This window comes from Amblyomma americanum, chromosome 1 (genome assembly GCF_052857255.1).
Source record: "Amblyomma americanum isolate KBUSLIRL-KWMA chromosome 1, ASM5285725v1, whole genome shotgun sequence".
Taxonomy (NCBI): Eukaryota; Metazoa; Arthropoda; class Arachnida; order Ixodida; family Ixodidae; genus Amblyomma; species Amblyomma americanum.
Window position 1 is genome coordinate 147161379 of NC_135497.1, and position 10782 is coordinate 147172160.

Consider the following 10782-nt stretch of genomic DNA (forward strand, 5'->3'; position numbering starts at 1 on the left):
TTCTCCACATGCACAAACTGGTTTGTCCTCTTTTGTTAGCAGAAAGTTGTGAGTAATGTGTGTGTGGCCTATACGGAGACGGCAGATAATGACTTCGTTGAAACGTTTCTGGTGCACACGACTTCCATTCACCAAGCACTGATTTTATTAAGTGTAGCTTGTTATTTACTTTGCTGTCCCAAGCAGACTGCCAAATTTTCCTTGCCTTACATTGTAATAATTTCATGCAATCTTTATAAGGCACATTTGCATTCTTTATATGCTTGCCACAAGCTTGAGCAGCGCACAGATCTGCTCTTTCATTGCCCTTTATGCCGACGTGACTTGGTGCCCAGCAAAGTTTTATGTTTTGTCCTTGAGCTAGGGCTGTTATAATGTTGTGTATGAGGTCGCCAAGCAGCGGGGTTATTGCATTTCTAGAATGAAGGGCTGTGAGCACACTTAGCGCATCTGTGTAAATAATACTGTTGGCAAGGTTCTCATTTACTATTTTTCCTATGGCTACACAGACAGCATAACATTCCGCAGTGAAGATCGAAGCACAATGCAAGTCTTACTATTTTATTCCAATTCCCGTGCACCACTGCACTTCCAACGTAAACGTCTGTTTTTGAACCGTCTGTATAAAAGGCTGTGTAATTACTGTACTTTTCTTCAAGTGTGAGGAATTCTTGTATTATATGTTCTTGAGGAATTTGTTTTTTACGGAAGCCTGTAAGAGTGAGATCACAGATTTCCGGAAAGTTGTACCATGGCGGAAGTGGACCTCGCCTTCGAGAAGTGCTTGGCAATATGTCTAGTACGCCAAGGTTCTGGCACATGTCTTCGAATCATAAGAGCAGTGGACAGGTAGCTTGCGGTTTATTGTTAAAGAGTACTCTAGATGGGCACTCTGTAGCGATGGGGTAACAAATATGTTTGTGCAGTGAACGGATTTTTAGTATGTACGAGCATGTGAGCATGGCTCTTCTGTCTGTAAGTGACGGTGCGTTAGTTTCAACATAAAGACTGTTTTTAGGTGACGTCCTGTAAGCACCATTTGAAAGGCGTAAACCTAAATTGTGCACTGGGTCGAGTCGTTTCAGATACGATGGCCTTGCTGAACCATGTACTATACTGCCATAGTCTAAGCAGGATCATACCACAGAGCAGTAAATTTCTAGAAGGCTTGCCCTTTCAGAACCCCAGTGTTTATGTGAAAGGACTAAGTATATTCAGTGACCGGGAAGTTTTTTTTTTTTTTAACGCATTAATATGAGGCAGGAAAGTGAGCTTTTGTCAAATGTTACACCTAAAAATTTGTGCTCATTTTTTACGGGCAACTCGGTTTCGTTCAGATATAGGGTCAGATCTGCCTGTAATCCTCGTTTGAGTGAGAAAATAATGGCTACTGTTTTCTGCGCACAAAACCAGAAGCCATTTCTGCCTGCCCATGATGCCAGTTTGTTAATTGTTGTGTTTGTCTTTCCCATGTTGACATGTTGGAGGATGTGCAAGCTATCTGGAGGTCATCTGCATAAAGTGAATACATAACAGACGTCGGTATTATTTTGCTAAGAGAATTCATTTTTACAATAAAGAGAGCTCTGCTTAAAATACACCCTTGAGGTACTCCATTTTCTTGAATAAAATTCCTCGAAAGGGTTGAGCCTAGGCGGACATTAAATGAATGAACGGTTAGACAAAAAATCTCTAAGGGAGTTCAGCATTCTGCCACGGATGCCGAGCTCAGCTAAGTCCTGAAGAATCCTGAACCTCCATGTTGTATCATAAGCTTTTTCTAAATCGAAAAAGACTGCAAGACAGTATTGTTTGTGGATAAAAGCTTCTCTGACAGTATTTTCTAGACGGACTAGGTGATCTGTTGTGGAGCATCCCTTTTTAAAACCGCATTGATGGATACCTAGAAGTTCGCAGGATTGAAGGACAAAAGTTAATCTTATATTCAGGACACTTTCAAAGGATTTGGCGAGGCAACCGGTAAGGGCTATGGGTCTATAACTGCTAGGAGATGTTGGAGGTTTTTTTTTAGGTTTAAGAAACAGTACAATAATAGCTTTTTCCAGGCTTCAGGTATTTTCCCCGAAACCCATACTTTGTTAAAGAATCTTAAAAGTGCTTCTACGGCAGGCTCAGAAAGCATTTCATAGTGTATCTGGTCGGCTCCTGGAGCAGTTTTTTTTTCGGCAGACAGTAATCTGTTTATTTCTTGGAGAGTAATTAAATTGCTGTATTCTTCTTTTTCACCTCCACTTATTGGAAGTCCTTGTTTTTCGGTTACATTTCTGTGTTTTATAAATAACTGCGTATATTGCGATGAACTGGAAACTGCAGCGAAGTGTTCACCCAGAATGTCAGCCTGTTCCTTTATGCTTGTTTCTGTGCCAGGTGTTGTCAGAAGAGGAACTGTGAACGGTGAGAAGTTTCCGTTTAATTTTCGAACCTGCTCCCACATTTTTTTAGGTGTGATTTGACTGTTTATAGATGAAACATAACTCTGCCATGAAGCTTTCTCGGCAATGCGACGGATGTACCGAGCTTTAGCTCTTGCCTTTTTAAAATTTACGAGATTTTCATGTGTCGGATACCTGCAAAATTTACCCCAAGCTCTATTTTGTTGTTTTTTTGCTTCCTTGCAGTCTTTTGTCCACCACACTTTGTGGTTTTGTCGCACTACTCCAGAAGACTGCGGAATAGCTAATTCTGCAGCCATTACGATACAATTGGTGAACTTTTCGTTTATCTGATCGATGGTCAGGTTTTCTAAATCTATATTTTGTAAAGTGGCTTTTGCTCTAAAAAGTTCCCAGTCTGCTAGGTGCAGCTTCCAGCGTCGCGGTTTTGTGGGCATTATTTCAGGTGGAGATATTAAACTAACTAGTATAGGGAGGTGATCGCTACCATATGGGTTGTCAATGACATCCCATTTAAAATCGTTAAAAACAGATGGTGAACTTTTATAAAAGACAAATCTAAACATCTCATATTGCCCGAGGTTGGAGAGCAGTATGTGGCCTTTTCCGCATTTAAAAGAAATACATTACTTGTAAGGATAAAATCTTCGATTATTTTTCTCCTAGAGTCACAGCGCTCGCTTCCCCAAAAAGGGGAGTGAGTGTTAAAATCCCTAACTATTAAATATGGTTGTGGAAGCTCATGGATGAGTTCTTGTAGATCATGAACTGTTAATGTAAACTGTGGAGAAATATATACAGAACAGATAGTAATTGTTTTATAGCTGATGATGCTGACCGCAATGGCTTCAAGTTTGTTTTGATTTCTCGAGCAGGGACGCCGCTTCGAACGACAATCGTGACGCTTCCTGAGAGTCTATTAGCCTGCTCGAGATCGCGTCTAATAGTTTTGTAATGTTTCAGGATATTTATATGTTGTGGACCTAAATTGGTTTCCTGAAGACATAAGGCTATGGGCAACATTGACCCTAAAATATCTGTTATGTCACTGTAATTCCTCAACAGGCCTCTACAGTTCCACTGAACTAAACAAGCCATGTTAATCTTCGGGGTGGAACGATATGAGGTTTACTTATGTTCTGGACCTGTAATGAGAGGCCTGTCTTTTTTTCACTCAAGAGAGCTGTTCCGCCGCTGGCTGTAAAAGAGGCGGAGTGGTAGTTGTATCCATCACCTCAACAGAGGTGCTAGAGGGCCGCAGAGAAGCCACGGTTGTGTTAGTTTCAAGCCTCCCCCGACGGGGGGAAGTCCTGCGGGATGCCGACCCATGGACCGGTGCTCCCTGCTTTGAGGGTTGCAGAGCAGCCTTCACTGTCTCTGCCTGGAGTGTGGAGGGCCCTGCCATCGGCTTGGTGGAAGTGGCCTCAGCAGGTGCCGGACTGCTCTGTGGTGCTACGCTCCTGCGCACCACATCAGCGAAGTTTGGTTTTGCTGTGAAAGAGAATCTGTTGGTAAGCGCAAAATCCCTCTTTGCTTCTTTAAAAGAAATGTTTTCTTTGGTCTTTATGGTGATGATTTCTTCTTCCTTTTTCCAGGACGGACACGCCCTGGAGTACGCAGCGTGGTCTCCTTCGTAGTTTGCGCAGCGCAGTGCTGCGTCACATTCCTTAGAATAGTGGTCCTTCGAGGTGCATTCCGCGCAGGTTTTGCGGCCACGGCAAGTCTGTGAGCTGTGGCCAAACTTTTGACAGTTGAAACATCGGCGGGGATTGGGTATATAATGTCTGACACTGACTTTCAAGTATCCAACTTCGATCGTTTCGGGCAAAGTGCTGGTGTTAAATGTGAGGACCATGTGTTTGGTATCTATTTCTTTATTATCCTTGCGGATTTTGATTCGGTGAATGTCAATTACATTCTGGTCGGTGAGCCCTTGAAGCATTTCGGCTTCTGTTAAATGGATGAAGTCACTTTCTGAGATAACGCCTCGGACTGTGTTAAGAGATCAGTGGGGAGTCACGGACAAAGTGATGTCCCCTATGGAAGCAATGCTTGAGAGTTTCGAGCACTGGATGCTCTCGCGCAGTTCAAGGAGTAGGTCGCCGCTGGCCATTTTTGATACCTTGTAACCAGGGCCCAAGGCAAATGTTAAGCATTTGGACACAAGAGATGGTGATATTAATCGTGCTTGCTTTTCTTCGTGTTCACTGTGGATTACATGAAACTTTGAAAATGTTTGTTTCTTTTTAGGGAAAAAATCTGCTTCGTTCCGCCCTCTTTTTAGAGAGCGATCAGGTTTGGAAAAAGGGGGAGCCATAAAAAATTTAGTTTTTCGGTCATGGTGCCAGCCACCCACCATGGAGCCCAACTAGGGGACGGGACAGGAGCTTGCTAGCAAGCCCTGCCTACGCCAGCTGCACACCCTAACTATAACCAAATATGACACAACACAGGGCAGTTGGCCACACAAGGTTAAGCCTCGCCGCCTATGAAAAGTTAAAAAGCCGAGAAGAGAGGAGGAGACAGGAAAGTTGTAAGATAGATGATAGGAAAGTGAAAGACGGAGGGGAGGTCAGGAAAAGGCGACTGCCGATTTCCCCCGGTCGTGCGTGTGTGTTACATTTAGATTTGCTTCAATTTTATCTGAAACTTACAGATCACAAACTTGCCGTAGTCAGCTTTCCTCTCTATTTTCTAGCTCTGGTCAAAATTCTCCGGGAGCTCGAGCTAATCAAGGTGGAGCAAGCTCGACAGGCAGCTGTACTTTCAAAAAAAGCTGCGAAAGTCATCAGTGAAGCACAGTCTGCAGACACAGTTGCGCCAGATGGCATGCCTGTACACCCAGTGAAGACACAGGAAGAACTTGATAGCCTGAAGGCAAGCACAAAAGATGCGGCAACCTTTGCTGCACTAGTGAGTCAAATATCCCTATCAATTCACTCTTACTCAAAAATAATAGGTGGGATTTGACATGTTTGCATTCTGTGGTTGCTTCCTTACTTTCAGGTGAAGACTCTAGGCTAAATTGGTGGAACAGATATTGCCAGCACAACAAGGCAGGTGTTCAGAAGATTAGTTTCTGATGATGTTGCCGTTCAGTACAACTGGACAGGAAGGAAAGGAAAGAGCAGAAAAGCTGGCCATCATCCGCCTTGTTTTCGGTAAGAGTATACCCAGACTGCACTGACACTGTTTTTTTCTTTTTCTATAAAAAACACTTGTATACCTAAAGTAGTACCGGGAACGATCTCTTCGATATTTTCATTTCCACCATTAACTTGTATGCTTTGGTCAATGGTCGGTCCCTTTAAATGTGTACGTTTAGGAGCGAGTTGGTGAAGCCTTTTAAAAAGGGCCTATAGAAGATCGACCTGATGGTGGCTATCACAATCTGTTGCAATCATATTTACTACAGAGGTAATGTGGTGAAATTGCGGCAAAGTTGTGCAAATTAAGTCTAAATTGATCCGAAACTGGAAATTTTCCGGTAGAGGAGCCGTATCTGGATGGGTGGATGGATGGATGAATACGGCTGAACCCTTTAAATCGGGCGGTGGCTCAAGCCACCTAGCCATGTCTTGTGAAATTTTACTCCTGTCTTGCTTTTAGCCACCAATCGTATAACCTGCGCTTGGTTACTTCTACCCGCTTAAAATCTACTTTCCCTTCACTATCCTTAAACCCCAATGCCTTGGGTAAATCAGCCCCGCTGCTTTCCACTGTAGGGTGAAGCCCTTTACAGAAAAGTATCAAGTGTTCAGCCGTTTCCTCCTCCTCTCCGCACGCAATGCACAAAGTGTATATCTCATGGTACCTGACTCTATACGTCTTAGTCCGCAAAACTCCAGTCCTGGCCTCAAACAACAAAGAGCTTCCCCTACAATTATCATAGATATTTTCTTTGACAATTTCCTGTTTAAAGGTCCGGTATGTTCCCAGTGCTGATTTCGTCAGCATCCCTGTTTTCCACAGAGCTCTCTCTGTTTCTTTAACCTTTTTCTTAACCGATAATTGCTGATTTGCCCCCTTACTGCTGTCCAGATATTTGCTTGTCAATTTTCTAGTTCGCTTTCTCCATTTTGTGTCAACATTCTTTATATACAGGTATCTGAAAACTTTCCTAGCCCACTGCTTTTCCTCCATCTTTCTCAATCGTTCCTCAAATGCTATCTTACTGCTAGCCTCTCTGCTCTCGAAAGATGCCTATCCCATATCACCTTGTACCCCCTGATTTGGTGTATTGCCATGTGCTCCCAAAGCTAACCTCCCTACTCCCCGTTGTTTAATTTCTAGCCTTGCTTGAACATCTGGTCTCATGCACAGGACTGCATTACCGAAAGTCAGGCTAGGGACCATCACCCCTTTCCAGATCCCTCTTACCACTTCATACCTATTGCAATTCCACAGTGCCCTATTTTTCATGACAGCTGCATTCCTACTAGCTTTATTACTAACATATTTTTCATGCTCTGTCAGATACTCATCACTGTTATTTATCCACACCCCAAGATACTTGTACTCATCCACTACCTCTAGCATGTACTCCTGTATTCTATGCTCGCCGCCCTCTTCATTAAATATCACGACTGCAGATTTTTCCTTACTATACTTGAAACCTAATCTATCTCCCTCTGTACCGCATATGTCTATCAACTTCAGCAAGTCTTCCTTGTTATCAGCCATTAGCACTACATCATCGGCATATATTAGTCCCGGTAATGACTGTTTAATCCATTCTCCTTGCTTGAAAAAAGAAAGGTTGAAGCCTAGTCCGCTCCTCTCTAGCTTGGTCTCCAACCCTTGCAGGTACAACATGAACAACAAAGGTGACAGAGGACATCCTTGCCTAATCCCCCGCTGTATCTCTAGAGCACTCTGTTAACTTTATATATATCTTTTAAAAGATTAATTACTCCATCTTCCACATCCAATGTGCCCAGTAAATACTCCTGAATAACGCTGTCACATAGGCTCCCCTAATATCCAAAAATGCTAGCCATAGGGGCCTGTGTTCCTTTTCCGCAATTTCTATACACTGCGTCAATGAAAATGGATTGTCCTCCAACCTCCTTTGTTTCCGGAACCCATTCTGTAGTTCCTCTAACACCCCCTCGTTCTCCACCCAAGCCTGCAGTCTATCCTTTATAAACTGCATCACCACCCTGTAAACCACAGATGTCACTGTTATGGGACGATAGTTACTTACGTCTGCTTTGTCTCCCTTTCCCTTATATATCATGTTCATTCTACTTAATCGCCATTCATCGGGGACTTTCTCATCCACTATCATTTTGTTCTCTACCTGTATTAATGTTTGCTTGGATTTTGGTCCTAACTTCTTTATCAACATAATCGGGATACCATCTGGTCCTGTTGATGTGCCACTAGGAACCTTCTTCTCTGCCCTTTCCCACTCTCCTTGCTCAAGTGAAGCTATTGCTGTAACCGGTCTATCCTCCTTTGATAAATTATGTACCACGTGCTTTGCTGTAAATTTTTCCGTCATCCTTGTTCCTATTTGTTTTATTGCTTCATTCTCTTCTAGTCGAATACCCTCATCTGTAACAATAAACCTTTGTTCTAGCCTAGTCTTATTACTCATTGCATTTAGATGTTTCCAGAATTTTTGGGCTGCTTATCTATCCTTTTTATTTACTTTTGACATCCATTGGGCGCCCTTTCTTCTAATTTTCTCATTAATCAAATAGGATGCGTCCATTCTACACTTTTTGAAGGTATCCCATTTTCTGTCTACTTCGGGTTTTGGTTCCCCCCTCTTCTTGGAATATCTGTGTTCCCTGGACGCTTCCTGGCGCTTTTCTATTGCCCTCTTGACCTCCTCATCCCACCAACTCTTGGGTTTGCATCTTTTCCCTTTTAGCTTTACTCGCACCTTAGCTAGCTCTAGCTCCAGTAATCGAGTTAATTTGGTATAAGTCCATTCTGTTTCACTATCCTCAAAAATTACTTTCTCGATTTGTTTGTCTGCTGCTTCCAATTGCTTTTCTGAGTAAAAATTCCCCTCTGATTGTTCATCTCGCTTCAGTCCTACATTGGTTTTTCTTTTGAAGCTCAACTTGATACGCTTGTGGTCACTACCTAGACTTCTGGAACCATCTTCATCTATGCTCATTACCCCTAACCTATTATACATCCTCTGTGACATTAGTGCATAATCTATCATCGAGTGCAGACTCCCCGCCTCCCATGTTATGAGCCCTTCACACTTCTCGGTGCTGTTGCATACAACTAAATCATGCCTGTCACACATGTCCTGCAGCATGCTTCCTGTCGAATCCGTGTACCCATCCAGGTCTTCTATGTGTGCATTCATGTCGCCTAATATAATTATCTCGCCCTGTCCTCCTAGCTCATCAATGTCGCTTGCAATACATTCTAACATTTTCCTGTTTTCCTCTTTGGCATTAACCCCTGTCCACAGGTATACAAAGCCAAGGAGTGTTTGCTTGCCTGCCACTGTTCCTTTTAGCCATAAATTTTCCCTGCATCCCAGTCTAACCCTTTGAAAATTCATACTTTTATGAATGAATGCCCCAATTCCACCTCCCTTTCTGCTGCCCTCTGTTCTATTGCAATATTCCCATGCGTAGTCTGGGTTACGGGGTGGTTGCTCCATGTCTCTAAGATGTGTTTCCACTGAACCATATACCATTACTTCCTCCTGCCTTAACTGCTATTCTATTTCCTCCCATTTCAGTCTATTCCTGCCACCTTGCATGTTAATGAAACCTATATCTGAATTAACTTGGCCCTGGCGCTTGCGTCTCTTTCTTCCCCTATGGTTCCATTGTCCCTTTGATCTTAATTCTTCCTTCTCTACACTGGTTCCTTCAGAGCTCTGGGTCCCCCCAAAAAAGCTGTTGCCTGGGAAGTTTGCAGCGCCATCTGTTGTAGCTAAAAATGCTAAAAAATGCAGCAGCTCGCCAAGCTAAATTATGCGTAAACGAGTAGGTGACAAGTGACAAAAATTCCTTTCTCAAAAATTACCTTTTAAAGTCGCCGTGTTTGGAAGTGGCATGGCTGAACAACTGTGTCTTCTCTTTTTCGTGCCGGATTTGGTGGTGGTTGGTTGTGTGTGCGCTGTTGAATGGTCGCCCTAGTTAGCCCAATCAGGGACTAGCCCAATCAACCAATAGTACCAATGCTGCGTAAGCCTTCCTTGTTCGATTTGTGTTGGCTAAGCTTGGTGTTAATTGCTCATTGTCTTTGAGCCGTTCGAACGTTTAGGGCTACGGGCCTAGGCCAATCTATCCTCAAGCATCCAGAAATGGTGAAGATTGCACTGCAACTACGTGCCTCCCTGGAAAACCTTGCAGGTTTCACACCGAGCCGTGACTGCGTGTGGAGGCTGAAATTGAAGTGCATGAATTGCGGCGAAGAAACGTCTTCTTGGCAAACTGTCGAGGCTGCCAACCGCACTGCTATGAGGGGCAGCCGGGGAGAAGCCAACCTGGTGCTGAAATGTAAGCTGTGCTGCCGAGAGAACAGTTTAGATGTCCTCAATGACAGGCTGCTGACGTACAACGCTGAAAGCGCAACCAACTTTGCTACAGTTGCTGTTTTCGAATGCCGTGGAGTTGAACCAGTTTCGTTCGATGCCAGCGATGGCTTCAGCGCTGAAGCTACAGGAAGTGGAACGGTGTTCGACGATGTGAAGTTCGAGAGCAACGAGTGGGCCGAGTATGATGAGAAAGGGAAACAAGCCGTTGGAATCTACGACCTGACGTTCAGGTTCTCGAAGATCAAGTGACAAGGTTGTCGGTGTGCACGGTGTTCGTCTGGCTAGTCTTCTGGTTGCCGAGCAAGGAGCACAGGCAGTGGGTCAAGAGACGTGCCAAAGTTCACATGTGAGAGAAACGTTGAGTCTGTGTGTGTGTGTGTCCATTTTCTTTCTTTTCTCAAGATTGGAACTGCTTTACTGACACTCTACCGGCTAGAAAATTGCCAGAAGTGGTGTATTGCTTTAAACGCGGGAGTGTGTTGAGTAAAGATTTTTTCACTGTTACTGCATTTCTCACTGGCATGCATTGACAGCAGCGTACTCTTTGTACTTCACATGGCACTAGCAGCCGTGCTTGATTTGCCTCTTGATCTGCTCGTAAAGATGTCCTAGTAACTAATATAGTGCAGTGTTAAAGGTAGCAGTGTAGCATCATTGTTGTAAGCACATGTAAGCCAGAACAGCCCCGTCAAGCACTGTTTGGTTTTGAAGATGCATAACATGCCTACAATAACTGAATGAATAAGCATTTATTAATATTAAATGGAGAAAACCTCTGCAGGTGAAATCCCAAGTCTTGATCAAATTTTTACTTGGTCCATCAACATATCCAAGGACCCTGTTTCA

General features: G+C 43.6%; 1 protein-coding gene across 1 annotated transcript; it reads left to right on the top strand.

The window, feature by feature from the left end:
* Nucleotides 1-9376: 9376 nt before the first annotated feature.
* Nucleotides 9377-10440, top strand: LOC144113867 (CXXC motif containing zinc binding protein). Its single transcript, XM_077647224.1, has one exon. It carries the CDS (start codon nucleotides 9703-9705, stop codon nucleotides 10183-10185), a length of 483 nt encoding a protein of 160 aa, XP_077503350.1. The 5' UTR covers nucleotides 9377-9702; the 3' UTR covers nucleotides 10186-10440.
* Nucleotides 10441-10782: the final 342 nt, after the last annotated feature.